The 20467-nt window shown below is 45.6% G+C and overlaps 1 protein-coding gene across 12 annotated transcripts in view; it reads right to left on the bottom strand.

Moving 5' to 3' along the window:
• The window catches only part of msi2b (musashi RNA-binding protein 2b), a 539697-nt gene that overhangs the window by 61182 nt on the left and 458048 nt on the right, over positions 1-20467 (bottom strand). For 7 of the 12 annotated variants that reach the window (XM_068010600.1, XM_068010599.1, XM_068010602.1 and 4 more), the window contains one exon: positions 10859-10975. The exons of 1 other annotated variant lie outside the window; for it this stretch is intronic. In XM_068010600.1, the coding sequence (XP_067866701.1) occupies positions 10859-10975 (117 nt within the window). The remainder of the gene's footprint in view (positions 1-10858; positions 10976-20467) is intronic. 4 more of the 12 variants (XM_068010601.1, XM_068010604.1, XM_068010607.1 and 1 more) reach the window with 1 other exon arrangement.

Below are 20467 nucleotides of genomic sequence, written 5' to 3'. Positions count from 1 at the left end.
TGAGATGGGAGAATGTGTTCTCTCAAACACTGTTTAACTATCACGCAACAAGGGAACCGGACTGATACTCATCCCTTTCGAGATTAACACCAGACAAGAACGAAAATGTGGTAATTAGTTAACTTTGCCTCTAATAATGTATAATTGCAAATGCAAGCTACATTAATTAAAAAGAATTATCCATTCTGAGATAAGAAAGTGTTTTCTGATTTAGTGCTTGATGACACGCTTTCTCTCATTAAAGATTGAAGATTCTTATTAAATAATTCACGGTTGATATCGCCCCATTTCTTGTGCACATAAGCATTTCTAATAGTTTGTAGTAGAGATGATTTGTCAAAATTTCAGTGTTGGAAAAACCATAGGGCTATTGACAGGCTTTGTTACGGGGCTGTCCAAATTCATTTACAGGTTTCAGCAGCTAATGGCACGCTACAAAACACAGACACGCACTGCAGACCTCCATACCACACCAAGTGACAGACTTTATTTAACATGGCAATGAAGCAGGTTGGTGTCACGGATTAATGAGGCGTGGGTTGGTGACCTCCCCAAAGTCAGACCTGTCATCGCAGACTCCCATTCACTGCAATTCCCTCTCCATCTCTCTCTCACTCTCCTTTTTTAGAAATTGTTCTCAAAACCCACAAGCTTTTGTTCGCCCCTCCTAACTTCTCCTTCCCTGGCTCAGTGTCCGATTTCACCACTCCTGCTCCAACCAACAACATCTAGGGACAACATCTATCTGTGGCGTGCCTTGGGATAATTTATGTTCGCGGTACGAAATTCCCGCACAGCGAAGTGAAGGAGAATCAGATGGCAGGGGCGTGATGGGCTGAATGTACTCTTCTGTGTCGTAAATATTTCTATGATTCTGTGTTTTGACCCTCCAATTTTCTGCGCTACACTTAATAATGGCTGACACTGGAGGACTAATGAGCTCAGTCTCCTGGTCATCAAATGCTGAATGATGTGGGGACACTGCTGCTGAAGGAAGAAATAATCTTAATTAAAAGAGAAACTTTAATTTCAAAAAATAAAATGCTTTCGTTTTTAATTCTGCTGGTTGCCACTGAGACTGGAAGCCTTCTCATCCATCTGACAGCAGGAATGGTGCGCTGGGCCAGCTGATTGGGAAACACTAAAACGTACCTGGATACCTTATTTCCACATGGTCTGTAATCGAACCAAATAAAGTACCATAGACATTTACACCACTGGATCTGTATGCCTCTTTGCTACAGCAATCCATAAAGTAATTCCATTGCCCCGTTTTCTCCCTCTATCCCTATATTCTCCTCCATTTCCCAATCACTCCCAATATAGAGAATTCCAGTGGATCACACCTTTCCCCAAAGCATTAGAGAATTCCAATAGATCAAACCACTTGTCCAATCCCTTCTATTGTACAGTATTCCAATTCCCTACTGTCAGAATCCTTTGTGCTCACTGCTACTGTAATTGTTTCTAATCCAAGGATAAAATGTGCCCGAGTTAGTTACCTGTTGTTTAAATGCTCAGTACACTAAATACCCTCAATCCACTGTCACAATTCTCTCAGAGAGTGCAGTGTGATTTAGACATCTAATTAATTTAGTCTGAAATGCAGAGTTTTATTCAGAGGTTTTGTTTCGAGTAAATCACTGAACAACTGATTAAACAGGCTGAGCAGTAGAGATTTGCAAATGGGTTATTTTTATCTCTACTTCATATTAACCCTGAGCTGAGGGCAATATTAGCAAACTAGCAAAGTGTTTATCAAACCAATAATGAGTTTATTAAACCACTAATGAGTTGATTAAATGACCGATGAGTTAATCAAACCAGCAATGAGTTGACTGAATCAGTGATTAGTTGATAAAATGAGCAATGAATTTATCCCGACAGCAATGAGTCAACCAAACCGGCGATGGGTTTATAAAACTAACAATAAGTTTATCAAACTAGCGATGAGTTCATCAGAATGTGAGTGTCAGTGTAGCAATCCCAATAAGGAAAGCCCAAAGAGCACCAGAGGATCTAAACACAGACTGACCTGTTGTCCTTCAGCTGTTCCTTAGGAAAATCCCTCACCAACAGCAAAGAGTTAACATGTAAATGTGAGGAGAATTTTCTTAGTTTCCCACCAGTTTCACATCTAACCTCATGTGTCCAAAATTGGAAAAGTCTTTCAAAACAACATAAATAAAAGATAGCGTAGAACCGAACTCCTGTTCCCAGATGCCATGGGTACGCCTAGTCTATAATTGGGCAATTCTGCGCTGACAGGCAGCGCAGGCCAGGAGTAGGGTTACAACACTGTAGCCCCATTCTTGGACCTCTGCTGTCTGTAACTGCAGCTCCTCGCCTGGGGGCATGAGATTAGCTTGTATGTATATCTCGTCATGGTTCTAGAAAATGCTAAAGGCCAAATATGGACAGAACATCACTGCTGGACTGATGCTCCTTTTCCCCAAGAATCTAATATTGGACCCTGATAATTGGGCAGAAGCTAGTATCCTTGGGCAGGATCTTGTCCATTGGGTCGGGTCCCCAACAGTGGGATCAAATGGGGCGGGGGGGGGGGGGGGGTCACAACCCCGCACTGTGTAGGAAACAGTAACCCAACATTGATTTTCCCTGAATTGGCTAGTTAGCAGCCAGAGAGTGGACTTGGCATCCAATTAAGGAATTAAGGACAGTGGGTGGGCTCTCAAAGCTGGAGGGTGAATAGGAGACCCTCCAGCTCAGAAGAAGATGAAGCCTGCAGTTTAGATGGGAGAAAGAAAGGGCACCTTTATTTTGACGCGTCCTCTCTCCAACTTCTTAAACCTTTAAATTTAAAAATGCCCTCAGCAGCCGGACCACCAGCTGTGGTCAGGCAGGTGGTGAGGGCTTCAAAGCCTGCCTGGAGCGCTGGCCTCCCCACGGTCTGCCACCGGGAGGCTACCGCCAGGCAACTGGCCTAGTTCCTGATGCCGTGGGGGACCTGCAGGCCTTCTGATCCCGATCCTGTCTCCAGGAAAATGGCCTGGGGCAGGTGGTGCCAGCAAACCAGTAGATAATTCGGTGGCGTGAATTTCCGCTCCTGCGTACCTCCATGCTTGCCCCAGTCTGGGGCTAAAAATCCTGCCCCTAGAATCAGAGTCCTTCAAAAATTCCTCCTTTACACCATCGGTGAAACAAAGGTCCCTCTAGGGTTGAGTGAGCTCCTGCTGGATCTCTTCATCCTCAATGGAATTTCTTTACCAGTGATCTTTCACTAATGTTCTTTATTTAGCCCTACTCTGACACCAGCAAATCATCGATGCCTTATTTACACTGATCCCTATTGTGACTTTGGTTAGCACCTTAGAGGCATTAAGATAGAACTCTGCGTAGGGTTGCCAACCCTGACTGGTCATATTCTTGGAGATTTCATCACGTGGCCTTCCCACCCACACCATTGGACGGCTGACAAGTCCGTCCTCGTGAAGCATCGCCTTCCCACAGCCAATTGGATAGCATTGATACCCGATTGGATGACTCTTGTCCCTATTTTCCTATAACTAATAAAGGGAAGTGTTCAAGGAAAATGAAAGAAAAAACAATTTATTTTAATGCACCCAATGAACTTTCTCCCTCTTTCCTCTTCCCAGGGCAATCCTAGAAGGTTGGCAACTCTAACTCTGAGACATTCAAGATGCTACACGCTGAAGATTTTGGAAACCTAGCAGCTCTTCACAAAAGCATCAATGGCAGTGTAGAGAGACATGCAGGAATCAAACTCCCTCTCTAGTGTCAGAACATCTACACTCTTAAGAAGTGTGAACCCATGGACGCAGGGGTGTGATCCTTCACACGGGGATTTTAATGATACCAATGACTGACATAAAAGTGCCCAACGGATAAGATTCAGGTCAGAAAAATGTTCCTCCTGTTCTCCTCTGATTCCATGATTGAGGTTGACAGATTATTATTTTTTAGAGCTCTTGGGGCCAACTTTTCTTGCCAGTTCCACCTGACTCTGTGGTGTTTAATTCCGGCAGGAGTGAGATTGATAGGTTTTGATTGGGCGAGGTTATCAAGGAATCAAGCAGGTGGATGGACTTAAGATCATCCATAATCTGATTAAATGGAGGGGCTGAATGGCCTAATCCTGTTCCTACGAGTCTGGCGGAACCGCTTGGAAAAGGTCTGGACACAGATCTCGACTGTGGTTTTGGGAAATCTTGGCTGGCCATGTAAAGAGTGGAGCTTATTACAAGTGCAGCCTTGTCAAAGGAGACAGGGATTGTCCACACTTGGAGTTCCCGCATTCCAAAGAACTCAGTGCAAGCCTGGCGAGGGAGTTTTTTTGCCAGACGGCAGGCAGGCACCTGTGGTGGCAGGGATGCCCGCTATTGCCTTGGGTATGAGGTTGATGGTAGTTGAGGTGAATGGCTTTCAAAAGGCAACTAAGTAAGTACATGACAGAAAGATATACTGTAAGGCTAAGATGAGGTAGATGGAATGGGAGGAGACTCGTGTGAAGTATAAACACTAGCACAGATTAGTTGGGTAGAATGGCCTGTTTCTGTGCTTTATAATCGATGGTACTCTATGTCACTCCCTGAACTGAAAAGCCTAGTACTTGTATTCTCAGTCAGCACTGGGGTAGCAGGTCCCAGCCAGAGTGCCAGTAATTGGACTACAACTGGCCTCCACATTGAGGGGTTGGGGAGAGAAATTACCAGGGAGAGCTCCCCCATCAACCACCCCCCACTCCAGTCCTGATCGCTACCCTGCAACCCAGCTGGAAAAATGGGAATGTATGAACGGGATCGAGATTGGGATAACCATTCAACACTCATTGTCCAGTCCCACACAAGGGCAATGTGCACATAACGTAGTGGAAGAACTACTAATACCTGTGGAAATGCAGCGCCTCCACTCCCCACCCATAAGTAAATGTAGGTTTAAAAGGGTATTGAGGGATTGGCATTGACATTGACAGGGTTAAATGACTCAGGGCTCGACTTGTACTGCTGTCCTGTTAAATGAATTGCTTTCTGACTGAGTGTTGGATAGCTGATAGCTGGAGCGGTACAAAGGTTGTAAAACTCTGCACTTGGATGTCCAGCGAACAAAGAGGAGAGTTGGTGCTTTGTAGAAATTCGGTGCAGACAGGCAGAGCGAGAAAGAGGGAAAAGGAAGGATACATAAGGGTGTGAATGAGGAGAGGATTTTGTAGAAGGTTAAAAAGACAGCACCAGGAAAATGAGCAAAAACGAGCATTGAGGATACGGGGAAAGGCAGAACGACTACCCAAAGAGAAATGGGGCAATATATTTCTCAATTCACCTTGGCAAAATACTGCTTAAATATGTAATGTATGAAGTCTTGCTTACTTCTGTCAAATAAAGTCATAACTATTACCAACAGGGAGTCAGCGTCAAATAATTGAACAGAGAGTCGAAGTTGATTACAGTCCCAGGCCCACCCAAGCACCTTAAGGAGAGGCGTTGTGGAGGGGAAACAAACTGGGAAAGAGGTTTAAGGGAATTCTGTCCAACTAAAACACCGTCAAACTACAGAAAAGTAGACTCGATGGGCCAAATGGCCTCCTTCTATTCTGTACTATTCTACAAACAGATCCAGCATCATGACGGTTAAAGGGAACAGTCGAACACATCTAATACAAGCATGCAACTCCGTTCCAGTGTCACAAAAAAAACATACAAAACTAAAGAAGAGGAAACGCAGGCAGAGGACAGTGGGGGATGTTTTATGAAACTGGAGGCATTGCGTATTGCAGAAAGAAACTGAGGGAGAAAAAAGATTCAAAGAAACAGGTGTAAAAATTGAATGAAAAACAAATAAGATGACATTTCTCCAGAGAAGATATGAATTTCTCTTTTTTTTTTGATTTTGTGTGCAGTGTGTCTTTTTTTATGTAAAGAACAAGCGACATGCAAACTAACGGAGGAAGCTGGACATTGACAGGATTAATAGGCGAGGACAAACCTTCCTGCTGAGCACGCTCAGAAGAGTGTTTGAGATGGAGGTGCGCAGGTCCGAGTGTAAGAGAGGCGGGAAACACTGCCTCAGAAACACTCTCTCACAGCGGCCCCAACCAATCGAGAAAAAGAACAACAACAAAAAAAAAACCATAACTACTCACACACCCACCGACAGAGTCATGTAGCTCATGTGATTATATTCCAGCTGGCAGATCTGAGGGATGACCCAGGGGTCCTGAGAGGGCAGACACTATGGAAAATGAGCCAAAACTCCAAACCCAGATGGGACAGGATTGGTTTTTTTTTTAATTGTGTGTTGAGATGCATCTCTTTTTACTGTCCCCCCTCCCCCCATTCTTTTTCCATCCTGCCTTCCATGCCCCCCTCCCTCCACCACGTCCTCCCAAGGTCAAAACCCAAACTCTGGCTGAGTTGGTGGGTAAGGTGACTTGACCCCCAACCTCTGCCATTGCGGTTTTGAGCCAGGTACTAGCAGTGAGGTCAGGGCGATCCCAGGGAGGGACGTTTTCTTTCCTTCTATCCCAGCAACCACTTGGTACTTTCCAGCAGCAGGAATGTCAAAAGATCATGAATTCCATAGTCAACAGATACCAGACCTCCATGTTGACATTTCACGGCACCATGTGGAAGAAACAAGACTTTGCATCATCAATTAAATTTAATATGACATGAAAATAGATATAAAAGTAAGACTTTAACAGAAGACTTTCCAAAACCAGGAGACAGTGCCATAGGGGTAACGTCACTGAACTAGTAATTCAGAGATCCAGGCAAATGTTCTGGGGACACGGGTTCAAATCCCACCATGGCAGCCGGTGGAATTTAAATTCAAATAATTAAAAATAAATCTGGAATTGAAAAGCTAGTCTCAGTTATGGTGCCATGAAACTATCTTCAATTGTGGGTAAAAACCCATCTGGTTCACTAATGTCCTTTAAGGAAGGAAATCTGCCGTCCTTACCTGGTCTGGCCTACATGTGACTCCAGACACACAGCAATGTGGTTGACTCTTAACTGCCCTCTGAAATCTAGCAAGCCACTCAATTGTCAAGGGCAATTATGGGATGGGCAATACACGCTGGCCTTGCTGATGATGCCCAAATCCCATGAAAGTATTAAAAAAAATGTTTTAATTCAATTCCACTGCAGTTGCAGGTCAATTGACAGTAAAATCAAAGGCCACATCCAAAGCTCGATTAAAAATGTTGAAGTAAAATGCCGTAACAAGATTGTGTTTTCCATACGCAGGGAGCTTGGGATGTTTTGCCACAGAGCAGTTGAGGCAAAGACCGCTGCATCTTTTGAGGGAAGAGTAGATAGATTTTAAGTAGAGGCTATAGGGAGCAACCAGAACAAAGGGATTCATTTTTGATTGTCCTGGTAAAAGAGACCAGCACAGGCTGATGAGCTGAATGGTCTCTTTCTGTGCTGTGGATGTCTATCAGGTGAATCAGCAGAGACTTTGAGAAATCACAACTATTCCTCGACTATTCACCGTATTTATTAGCGACTTAGATGATGGGATGGAAAGCCACATAGCTAAGTTCGCCAATGACACTAAGATAGATGGCAAGTAGTGTAGATGGAAGCATAAAATTACAAAGAGATATTGACAAATTAAGTGACTGGCAAAGCCGTGGGCAAATGGATTTCAACGTGGGCAAATGCGGAATCATTAGATAGACTGAATAGGGATAAATAGACAATAGGTAAAGAGAGAGCTGTCTCTCTCTGTCTATCTTTCTTCAACTCCCTAATTCCGTCCATGCCACCATTCCCACAAGGGGAAGCCAGAGTGAGGTCCGTGATGACCTTTAATCTACCAGCCTGACTCGGGCGGATTTCTCTCAGTTTCTGACTTGGTGTTTTAGTTTAGTGGCTGCCGTAAAGAAATAGCTCATTTGGCAGCAAAGGAAAAAAAAAAAACACCTCGCAGGTCTCACTGCTGCTGTCACCCGGCCAGCTAGACCAGAAAACCATCGGAACTAAAGCCATGGAGATAAAAATCAGAATAAGACTTGCATTTACATAACACCTCTCATGACTTCAGCATATCCCAAGGTGCTTTATAGCCAACGAAATGCAATTTGCAGTGTAGTCACTGTTGTAATGCAGGAAACACAGTAGCCAATTTGTGCACAGGAAACTCCCACAAACAGCATTATGATAACCACCAGATAATTTTTTTTTTAGTGTTGTTGCTTGAGAGATAAACATTGACCAGGACACTGAGGAGAACTCTCCTGCTCTTTTTCTAAACAGTGTATTGGGACCTTTTACATTGATCTGAGAGAGCAGTCAGGGCATTGTTCAACATATCTTCTGAAAGATGCCTTCTCTGACAGTGCAGCATTCCAGTGGGAGTGTCAGCATTGACTTTTGTGCTCAAAGCCTGGAGTGGGACTTGAACCCACAACCTTGTGACTCAGAGGAGACAGGGCTACCCACTGAGCCACAGCTCAGGAACATGAGGAGTGCGGCTTCACCGCGCAAGCTGAAGGGCAGGGAAGGGTGGATCTTTGCTGAATTCCTTTGTAATTCAGGCCAGCAAAAACTGACACTGTTCCTTTAAGAGCACAGAACAGGAACTGTCTTCTGAAGTGTTGGCCAGGAATTGTAACTGCTCAGTCTCTGGCTCATCAAAGTTAAATGAAAAGGTTCAAATGGAGTTCGGGATTCTCCCCAGTGTTGTGTGTTGTAACTCCCGTCCAGAGGTTACGGGGAACAAATCCCAAAACCTAGCGGAATCTGCACCCAGCAACTCAAATTGGTCAAGCTTCCCGGGAGGACCTCCACATGTAGTGCTTCAGGCAGCGGAGAGCTCCAAGAGAAGGTGGGTGAGAAGCAACCAGCTCCTGGCAGAAGAATGAGCCCTTTCCGTCAGTAAGTGCTCATTAAGCAAAATGGCTGCCCAATACAAAATGGATGACGGGGTAAGGCGACAAGGTACAAGAAAAAGAGCTGAAGACAGGGAAGCCCAAGGATGGGGAAACTGAGCACGACCCCTTCTCTCTTTCGCTCTGCGCAGCTGCATGTAGAGTGGCACAGGGTAAGAGAGAGGCAAAGAGTGATCGAAGAGAGAACACAGCGTCAAATGTCCATTGAGCTCCAGTTAATAAGCCAACCTGGGCTTGGGTTGGCTTGTGCAGGGTTCCCCGCACCTCTCTGTTGTGCCTTATTCACTCACCCTCTCAGGCAGCAGTTGGCCTTTCAGACAAAGAGATTATGTTGGGGATGGAGGGGAGGTGGTGGGGGGGGGGGGGGGGGGGGGTCGTGCGATTGTAGTAGGGAGGAACATTGATGATTACGCCCTGTCTGTAAGACACGCCTGCATCATGTATACTGCAGTGCATCGTGTAAATGTTTGATATGAACTGTAGGTTAGTCTCATTCAAAAGAGCTTAAAACTGGGTCCAGAAGTATTACGTGAAACATCTGCTTCACCTCATGAGGCTAAACAAAAATGAAATGACAATTTTTGGAGTTTGGCCACCAGTTCTCAATCTACTGACTATCATTACCCAGAACACATCAGGACCTAGCGCTGTCCTTCAAACCTGCCAGCCAGAGTGATCTTAATCTCCATTCAATTTTGGTTTACTGCAAAGTCATGAACACCCACATAAACTTTTTTTTAAATGATTCAGGCACAGAATTGTCAAATGCTCAGTTCTGGTTTAATTTTTTTTAATGGCACCAAAAGCACTCTGATTAAACAATGAAAGCAAAGTTAAAACAAATCTATCCATACACTGTGGGCTGAGGAGTCATGTGGTAGATTAGCTGGTTAAGGAGGTGCGAGCAGTAGGAGATTGGGGGAGAGAAAGGAACATGGAGGAGGGGGAAGAGAGAGGGAGAGACAGGATGGAGGGGGACAATGAAGGATACAGGGATAGTGGAAAGGAGGGATAGATGGGGAGAAAAGGGTGATGGGAGCAGAGGGATGGAAGGCAAGAAAGGGATTATGGGAATGGAAGGAAGGAATTGTGGGAAGGGAAGAGAATGGTCAAAGAGAAGATGAGGGGTCAGACAGAAAAGAAAGGTAGAGGTCAAGGATGAAGGAAGCAGAGGATGAGGACGAAATGGATGGAGGAAAATAAGATGAGAGCTAAGGATGAAGAAGGAGAGGACAGAGTTGCAGAAAAGAAACGGCATGAATGAGAAAGAACAGAAATGGGGAAGGACAAATGGAGAAGAGAGAGCATGCAGGCGGGGAAACAAGGGTGTGAAAGAGGATGGAGAAGAGGAAGAGAGAAGGGAGAAGAGGATGGTACAGGAGAGAGATGAGGGAAGAGAGAGGGGACGGAGAAAGGATCAGCTTTTAAGTTAAGGCAAGAAGACTTGAGGAAGGGGCAGCAATTCCAAAAATAATAATTGCTTCCTCAAAACCTTTTTTTAATTATTCTGAAAAAAATAGTATAGGATTGAATGGGATCCTAATCCAGTAACTAGCCAATCACCACTCAGCATCACAGTTAAAACCAGCACACATAATTCTGGATAGCTAATCCTTTGCAAGCAGCACATGTTTGCATGGAATGTAATTTTGGAACGACATCTTAACCCCCGTCCTCCGTTTGAAAAGTCAAGCCACTGTTACCATCCCCCCCTCCCACCACCCCCCTCGTTACGATATGCTTATGAACTTGTCTTAACTATGGCCTCCCTGCTACTGTGCTCCAAACCGACACACACTTGGGGCCTCTGCTTGTAGACTGAGGTCGCCCTTCCCTGCACCCCCCCACCCGCCCCTCCGTCCTTATTCCCAGCCCATTCCCCGCCCCCACCCCAGGGGAGGTGCAAGGAACCAAAAAGAGAACCGACAAGAGAATGACGATGGACAGCTGCAGCCACACAGAATACCGACAGAGCTTTACCTGCCCCTACATTCTGAGGGTATGCCATGTAGCCGCCTCTTCCACGGGCGCCCCTACCTGAGCCTCGTGCTGCCGCGGCTGCTGCTGCTACTGGGCCGTAGGCTGCTGCTGGGAAGCCTGAATGGGGGATGGAAAGAAACAAGAAAAGAAAGGACGTGTAAATCTATCAGATTTGAACCAGGTAGCATAGAACGAGGCCATTCGGCCCATCAGGGCCCATGGCAGCTCTTTGAAAGAGCTATCCAATTAGTCACTCAGCCCACAGCCCTGCAATTATTTCCCTTTCAAGTATTTATCCAACTCCTTTTTGAAAGTTATTATTGAATCTGCTTCCACCGCCTTTTCAGGCAGTGCGTTCCAGATCACAACAACTCGCTGTGTAAAACAAAACCTCTCTTCATCTCCCTACTCTCCCAGCCCGGGATCTTTTACTGAGTGCCTTGAATCAGTGTCCTCTAGTTGCTGATCTTCCTGCCATACAGTATATAAAGAAAGAACGAGTTTTTCAATGAGCGCCTTATATGATCGGAGGACTTTCCCACGTGTTTCGCAGCCAGTTGAAGCACTTTTGAGGTACAGTTATAATGTTGCAATAGAGGGAAATGCGGCAGCCAATTTGCACACAGCGGGCTCCCACAATGAGATAAATGACCAGATCATCTGTTTTCCTGTACTCAGAGAGGCAGGTGGGGAGCTGGTGTACGCATGGCCGCACACGACAGTTACCGTGGCTACCAGAGTTGGTAGCAATGATTGGACGCCAGGATGTTTCCAATGCCTAACTCTACTCCCTCCCTTCCCCCACGACCCTTGTTCCATCCTCTTTTCAAAATAGACATCATTCGCATTATGTGAACTCTGTCAAGTAAGCTTAGGCAAGACGATATAGGGCCAAGTCACGTGAAACAGGTAGTCCTGGCTTCAATCCATGGTCTGGGCCGAGTCAGCAAAACTCACTCAGTGCTGTGTTGCTACGGTGTCCTTACTCTAAAGGGCTTTTATTTGTTAACCTCATCACATCCTCAGGACATGAGAAAAAGCGACTCACAGCCAATTAAGTTCTTTTAGATAGTGTAGTACTTGTTTTGCGATGTCAGCAAAGCCAACAATTCTTGCACAGCAAGATCACACAAACAGCAAAAAATGTAATGATTGGACCATCTGTTTTCAGTGGTGATGGTTGAGGGATCAATGAATGGCCAGGACACAGGAAAAACTTCACTGCCCTTCTTCGAATGGTGCCACCGGATCACAGAGATCCCACCTTGACAGAAAGAACCTTTGTTTAATCTCTTATCCAAAAGACAACACCTCTGATAATGCAGCACTTCCTCAGTACTGCACCAAAGTGTCAGCCTGGATTATGTGCACAAACTGTGACCGAGCTCAGGCTGTCAAAGGAATCAGCCTGGATTCCTGTTCCTAATCTCTTCTGTGTATGTATAAGAGAGAGAATGAGAGACAGAGCAAGAGAGAGATAAAGGATGAGTGAGAGAAAGATAGAGATGGGGAAAGAGATGGAGAGAATGAGAGTAGAAGAGATAGAGAAAAATAAAGAGAGTGTGTGTGAGGAAGCGATAAAGAGAGAGATATAGGAAGAGGAAAAGAGAGTGAGACAAGAGATAGAAAAAGAGGGAAGATATCGAGAGAGAAGGACATAATGAGATGGGAGATAGAGAGAGATAGAGAATAATAGACAAAAAGAGAGCAAGAGAGAATGCCAGGGGAGAACAGAATTGGGGTGAGCTCTGATGCCTCCATCGGTTGAATAGCTTGCTGACACTGGTTGACCAAGGAGAATGGTCACTTGAACCAGTGGAAGCATTGCCCCACCTGGGAATTAGTGTCTCCTGGCGAAGGAGGGGAAGAGACCGAGCAAAATATTCTCTTAACATAAATGTAGCAAGAAACGTGAATAAAGCAGAAAATGAAAAGGGTACAATTGGTTTTTGACAGGGGGTTCTATCAGCATAGCTCAGAAAACAAAACGGCAAGAAATGAAGAGTTAGCAAGACTCTCAAAGGGTTAAACTAATGAAGCTTGGCTTATTAGTGGCTAAGGAGACTCCAAAGGCCCCGTGCATCGTGGGAATAAGGCTGCCTGCCCCATTTAATTGTTGCTATGGAGAAGAAGCCCATTCCCAAGAGTGACGAGCTGGATTCATTATTCTGCAGATTCCCCAGCGCTTTCAAATGGAAGCCCGATGCCGATGTAATAACTCAAACTCATTTCTTACCTTGTGGGCTTCACAGTAAGTTTTGGTTTGACTTGCCTTATATTTTACCCATTGGATCAGGTGCTCTAACAGATCTGTCACTCGACCTGATTGGTCTGACTTGCTGATGGGGGATAGGGCATTGCCAACATGCCCAGCCAATCAGTAAGGTCAACTCTGCCATCCTGCACTCAGAGCTGTACCCATAGGGGGTCAGTCCAATTTCCGCAACTCCCTCATGCCCTGTGAGCACAGGTCCCCCCAATCCCCTCCCCCACATTGGGGTGGGGAGTGGGGGGTGGGGGGGGGGGGGGGAAAGAGAGGTGAAGAGAGCACGGTGGTGCAATTAAGCCCAGCCCACCCCCTAGCCCTGGTGAATGTTGGCAATCTGTTCTGTGTTCACCCAAACATTGACATTCCTGTTGGTAGAATCATAGAATGAATGAATTATAGAATGGGTACAGCACAGGAGGCCATTCAGCCCATCAAATCCATGCCGGCTCTCTGCAAGAGGAACCCAGCTAGTCCCACTCCTCTGCCCCTTCCCTGTAACCCCGCAAATCTTTATCTTCAGTAATTGTTTTCCCTTTGGGGTTTCAACACAATTGTGTTTAGCTGAACATCGTAAGGAACCTAACAACTTTGTTGTATACTATTTCCAAATAAGGTCTAGGATTTGTGCGGGTGTACATCAAAGTATAGAATGCAACATCAACAATCACTCTAGCTGCATGGTTATTCCTAGAATGCGGAACAGGCTCGAGGGCATTCCCCTGTTGCTGGAAGAGGAGGAGGCGAGACAACAAAATGGGTTTCTACGACATGCTAATACAAGAGCTTTCTGGACTGAAGGCAGTCTGCCAATACTAATGGTGTCACTTTATAGAATGGGTCTTCTGGAATGTTTCTCCTAGCCCAGAGAGGGGAGGGGTAGGGGGTGTTGAGGTTAATTGTCCCATTCTGACCAGCTACAACAGCTAGTTCAGTTACCTTGGTATAAACGGCTGAGGTGGGCGAGGAATAAAACATCAGTCAGTATACCTACCCCTGGTGTGTGTGTGTGTGTGTGTGTGTGTGTGTGCGTGCGTGCGGACAATGAGCCAGGGTAGGGTTGGGCTTGGCTGTGATGCCTGTCACAGTCAAATAGCCTACCCAACATGAAGCATGGCTCCTTGATCCAGGTGCTGAATGTAATGAGTTCTTTATGTTGTCTGATGCAACATAAATGAAATGTGTGGAGTCCAGTTTGTTGAAGATCTCAAACAGGTTTATTACAGCTAAACTCTTATGTACAGTACAGAGCAAACTATTTACAGAACCTTATTCTGGGTATTACAGTTGCAGTGTGATTCTGGCTTGTTGTCACAAGACTACATCCTGGTACTCAGCTCATTAGCATACTAAGATCTTGAAGGGACATCACTCAAAGGCAATCACATAACATCCCCGTTTTTTCCAAAGATAAGTCTCACATACTACAATTAAAAAAAACACAACATTAGATAGCATCAAAATTATTTACAGGTACAGAAGCTTAAGAAGCCACATATTGTTTTGTTAGTTTGACAACTCTTGCTCGGAGAATGTGTGTTTCAGTTGTTGCTGTTTTTTCTGAAGTTTCTCCCTCTCTGCATTCAGTTTCTGTTGCTCTGTCTTCAGCCTGCTAACATACTCTGTTGCTTTTCTCAAGATGACCACTTTTGAGGACTTGTCATTCTTGGAAAGTTCTGGCACCTCACCTCGAAGAACCAATAGACAATGCTTCAACTCATTCCTCCTCTGCCTCCTCAGGATATTGCGTGTCCTTCACCTCTCCTCATCCTCCGTGTCTGAAGGCCTAGGGCTCAGGGTTGAGGACTTGTTAAGGGAGCAGAACCTGTCCGTTCTGTCTCGTTGTGGTGCTGGCAATTCTCTGGACAGTAGAGGTGAAGGCACGGCATAGTTGTGGTGTTGCTGGGTTTCCAGCCTGCAGCGTTTGATGTTGGCCAGAGTCTGTGAGCGGGATCCGGTCCTTGGTGATTTCCCCTTGGGAATGCTCCCCACTGCCAGCCTTTACTTCTCAGTGATTAAAACCTCAATTTCTTTTTCTGAGTCACTGGAGCGCGAGGAAACACTGCCTGCTGACAGAGAAATTTCACCATCTGATTTTGGATCTTCATTCTCTTGGTATGGCGTCTCTGAGAAGAGGCTGATACTTTCCAAACCAGAACCACTGAGATCCTGGAGGAGCTGTGACTCAAGGCGGATACCATTGGTCTCTTCTGCTGTAATGGGTACCTTGGTGACCTCGTGGATGGTTATGATTTTGAGGTCCTTACACGCTGTTAGTCCTGCAACTGCTGGTCTGCTGGTGTCTATCAGGTAGAATATTTGTGATTTCCATGCCTACTTGCCATAGCTGTATTGCATTGTTAGTGTGCCACTGCAACGGATGGGGGACCCATTGTATACAGTTAACTTTGCAGTTGTTGGTTGTATCACTGATTTTCATCGACTGTGGTACATTTCTTTGAGGATTTGGACTGGTAGGATATTTGCACAAGCGCCAGTATCAATCTTAACCCCGAGTCTTTTTACCAGGTTTCTTTGGGCACGTGATGTTAATGGTAGCAAAAGCTTCCAGTTGTTTGATTCCATCAACGTGATGTGTCAGGTTCACACTGTGGAATGCCTGTTCATCTTCTGACTGAGAATCGCTTCTCTCTGAGTTTTGTCTCAGGTTTGTTTTGCTGTGGACTTCGTGTACCAGCTTGTGTTTATGCAGGTCTCTGGAGATTTCCTTGTTGCTGTTGTCCTGTTTTCTGTTTGTTTGTGACCTACCATGACTTCTGGCTGCGTCTTTGAAGCCAGATTTCTTGTATAGGCGGGCCCAGTGTACTTTTGCACCGCAAGCCTTGCATAGGTCTTGAAATGTAGGGCAACTTCGCAGTGAGCGCCAACCACACTTACCACACAGCTTGCTTGCTCTTTTCAACTTGGTTATGGTGCCAATATTGTTGGCTGCATCTGGTGCTTGCAGGTGCTGTTGTCCAGCTACAATGGCTTTGTACTTTCTGCCATCTTCTAGCAGCGCATCGATGCTGTAATCTTTCTTTTTCCCCTAAGAGGTCTTTCTGAAACGCTTCAATGGGTGTCGAGACAATCACCAGCTCCATCAGTCGCTCTGACATCTCAGTTTCTGAGAAATCGCATTTGCTGCCTTTTCTACGGCATCTATTGATGAACTGGTCTATTGATTCCTGTGACTGTTGCCTGGTAGTGAATTCTAAATTTCATTCGTAATCGGAGCTGATCATCTAGTACTTTCCATATCTTTGCGGGATCTTTCTTGTCTTCTTCAGATAAGCCAGAGGTGTTGATTCTGTGTAATCCCTCATTTCCAACTGCTATTAGTATTTTTACAGCCTGTTTCTCTGGTTCTACAGTCATTTGGTCAGTGAAGCTGTCATGGAGAAAAATAACCACTCTCGAGTCCACGGGATTAAAGCAAACAAAGACTTTATTTTAAGCACGTGTGAGAGAAAAGCTCTCTGGTCACCGTTAGAACTTCTCAGCGATACAGAATTTGCAGTACACATTTATAGGACACATTCACCATTACTCATTGTTCACACTACCCCAACACATTCCAGGTCTACAGCTTAATCAATAAACTGCATTGTATTGCCCCACAAACATCCTCCTGCTATCTCCTCCCCAAACCTTGAAGCTGCCAGTTCCCATGGTTTATTGCATCCTGTCTCGTCTCCAGTCTCACCCTTATCTCTTTGATTAGTGAAGGAAGGACAGCATATTTACACAGACAGTGGGGGCAATTTGGTACGGAGTAGTACAAATCCCAGAATAATGGTCAAGTATCCCATCATTCCATAGTCCCCCACAACTACAGTGTTTCCTGTTTCTTCTAAGATTATTAACGCATTCTAATGCTAAATAATCTACTAACATTGCCCTTTTGGTCCCACTTCAAAGCATAACTGCATTCTTTGTTTAAAAAGTTTGAACTCAGATAGGATATCAATGGCTTTCCAATTCATGCTGGGAAATTTGGTATCCATACTTTTGCTGTTGTTCCCACTGCTGCCACCATATAATGAGTTCTTTTTGTTGTCTGATGTAACACAAATGAAATGCGTGGAGTCCAGTTCGTTGAAGATCTCAAAAAGGTTTATTACAGCTAAACTCTTATGTACAGTACAGAGCTAACTAATTACAGAACCTTACTCTGGGTATTATAGTTGCAGAGTGACTCTGGCTTGTAGTCACATGACTATGTCCTGGTACTTAGCTCATTAGCATGCTAAAATCTTAAAGGGTCATCACTCTTCAAGGCAATCATACAACAGTGAAGAGCAGCTGGAACACGTGGAACTGTAGCCCTTAGTGACAGAGGATGGGACAAATTGGGAAAGAACTGGGGAGGGCATAAAGGAGACACAGTAGCGATGTACTGGAACTGGAGGAGGCGATTCAACCCCTTGAGCCTGTTCCGCTATTCAACGAGATCACGGCTGATATGTATCTTTTTTTTTTAAAACAAACAGCCAAGAGCACAATCTCCTATTGGCTATTTTCTCCCAACTGACGCAGGAATATTCAGAAATTCAGAAATGATGGGAAATATCTACATCAATCAGCTCCTCCGCACGAAAACCATCAGCCTCAGACCTAAGCTTTCAATCAAGCCTGCAGCCAGCAGTCAAAGTGGTTCAGACGCAGCTGCTGTCAACTTGAGGCAAAATCAAGTCCTTTCTGATGCTCCCAACTGAGTAGGGGAGAGTGCAAAGGAACTGTCCAGAGGACGCGCTAACAGCAACATGCTGATAGCTCTCCAGGAGCATGACTCTCCCTGCCATGTGTTTGAACTGTCTTTGGTCTCTCTCACTCTCAGCCCAAGAATGAACTCCTCCAGCATCTGTGCTGGGAAATTTTAAATCCTGAATTCACAGGGATGGAGACGCAACTCAGGGACTGTGATAGATGTTTTTAAAATTGTCCAGTTAAAAAACCCAGGGAGGAATGTGAAGGGCTCTCGGCTTCTGGAAGTGTGACAAGTATTTTAGATTGACTATGTTTACCTGCCTACCATTCCCTAACCATGCAGACGCCCTCACGTGCAGACACATACATACACATATGCAAAAAAACACGCACTCAGGTAAACACACAGGCGCAAAAACACCTGGATCTTTATTTTCTTCCTTGCTATTTTCTCCGCTTCCTCATTGAAAGGGGGACAATCTGCCTCCAGTGAGACTCAATGGGGGCCAGGGGGTTGGGGGAAGAGGGAGTAGGTATCGCTAAATCCTTCACTTAAAATATTTAGGCACACACGCAATGAAATAATTCAGGTGCATTTGTTTTCAGGCATGGTTGGAATGACCAGGTTTGCAAAATCGACGAATCTGCTGTTAAACTAGGAGTGGAGGGATGTGCTGTAAATGCTGCAATGTGGCATTTGTGCATACCCCATTGTCAATCTGATCTTGACCCCGTGCGTCCAGGGTTAAAGATCACGTACTAATCATGGCATATGTAAAATTATGAGACAGCAATTTGGACAAGTGCAATTCACAAGTGCTGCAAGTTTTAATTCTAGCTAAGGTCATCACTGTCCGCCCATGAACTAAACATAACTCAGAACTGACAGGTTCAGATAAAGAAGGACATTTGGCCCATCTAGACTTTCCTGGAATAGCAGTTTGACCCGTGTTAGTGTCCCCCTGAATAGAAAGATAGTATATTGGTGTAAAATCTTGCCTGAGCAGCTGATGGGCCTTGCACACTTGGAGTGCACAATTAATTAAAACATCCTTGAGTTCAAACCCATCCACGGCCTCGCCCCTCTGTGACCTCTGAGTTCTCTGTCCTCTTCCACATCCCCCGACTTCCTTCACTCCACCATTGGCGGCCGTGCCGTCAGCAGTCTGGGCCCTAAGCACTGGAATTGCCTCAGAAAACCTCTCTGCCTCCAGACCTCTTAAAAACTGCCTCTTTGACCAAGCTTTTGGTCACCTGTCCTAATGTTTCTTTATGTGGCTCAGTGTCAGATGTAACTGTTAACACTCCTGTGAAGCACCTTCAGATGTTTTACTATGTTAAAGGCACTAGATAAAGTTGCTGTTGTTGTTGTATGTCCCCAAAAGACTTGTCAGGTGCACATCATGCACATCAGTTTTTGCTTTATATCCTGAACCTGTGTATACCAGCAAATATATCTGTATAACATAGAGGTTAGTAAGAAAGAACTTGCATTTCTGTAGCACCTTTCACATCCTCAGGAGGTCCCAAAGAGCTTCAAAACCAATAAATTTATTTTGCTTGGCAGTATCGTCGCTGTTGTAACGTGGGAAAATGTGACAGCCAATTTACGCACAGCAAGATCCCACAATCAGCATCGAGATACTAACATCTTTTAGTGATATTAGTTGAGCGATAAATATTGATCAGGACACAGAGGAGAACTCTTCGGCTCTTCTACATAGCAGTGGCCATGGGATCTTTTACGTCCACCTGAGGGGGGGCAGATGGGGACCCCGGGGCACCTCCGACAGTGCAGCACTCCCTCAGTACTGCCCCTCCGACAGTGCAGCACTCCCTCAGTACTGCCCCTCCGACAGTGCAGCACTCCCTCAGTACTGCCACACCGACAGTGCAGCACTCCCTCAGTACTGCCACACCGACAGTGCAGCACTCCCTCAGTACTGCCACTCCGACAGTGCAGCACTCCCTCAGTACTGCCACTCCGACAGTGCAGCACTCCCTCAGTACTGCCCCTCCGACAGTGCAGCACTCCCTCAGTACTGCCCCTCCGACAGTTTAGCACTCCCTCAGTACTGCCCCTCCGACAGTCCAGCACTCCCTCAGTACTGCCCCTCCAACAGTGCAGCACTCCCTCAGTACTGCCCCTCCGACAGTGCAGCACTCCCTCAGTACTGCCCCTCCGACAGTGCAGCACTCCCTCAGTACTGCCCCTCCGACAGTGCAGCACTCCCTCAGTACTGCCCCTCCGACAGTGCAGCACTCCCTCAGTACTGCACTGGGAGCGTCAGCCTGAATTCTGTGCTCAGGTCTCTGGAGTGGGGTTTGAACCCGCGAGCTGCACAGGCTCGCTACCAACTCAGCCGAGCTGGCACTTAAAAGTAAGCAGTACAGGAAAGGTTAAATCCAGAACGCTGATGAAACTGTGACAGTCGGAGGCCAGACAGATTAAAGAGAGAAAGAAGGTCCATTTATATGGAAAGCAGCAAGAGGCAAATTGAGGATGTCAGGGACACAAAGAATGATTGACGCATGGCATGGACTTTTGGGTGGAAGAGTGGATCCATCTTGGAAGCAGTTTGATGCCTGGCTTGAGGCAAGTGTAACTTCATTCTGGATGGATGGATTAGAAC

The sequence above is a fragment of the Heterodontus francisci genome, chromosome 30 (genome assembly GCF_036365525.1).
Source record: "Heterodontus francisci isolate sHetFra1 chromosome 30, sHetFra1.hap1, whole genome shotgun sequence".
In the NCBI taxonomy this organism is placed as follows: Eukaryota; Metazoa; Chordata; class Chondrichthyes; order Heterodontiformes; family Heterodontidae; genus Heterodontus; species Heterodontus francisci.
The sequence above is the reverse complement of the archived record's forward strand: the minus strand, read 5'-3'. Positions and strand labels throughout refer to the sequence as shown.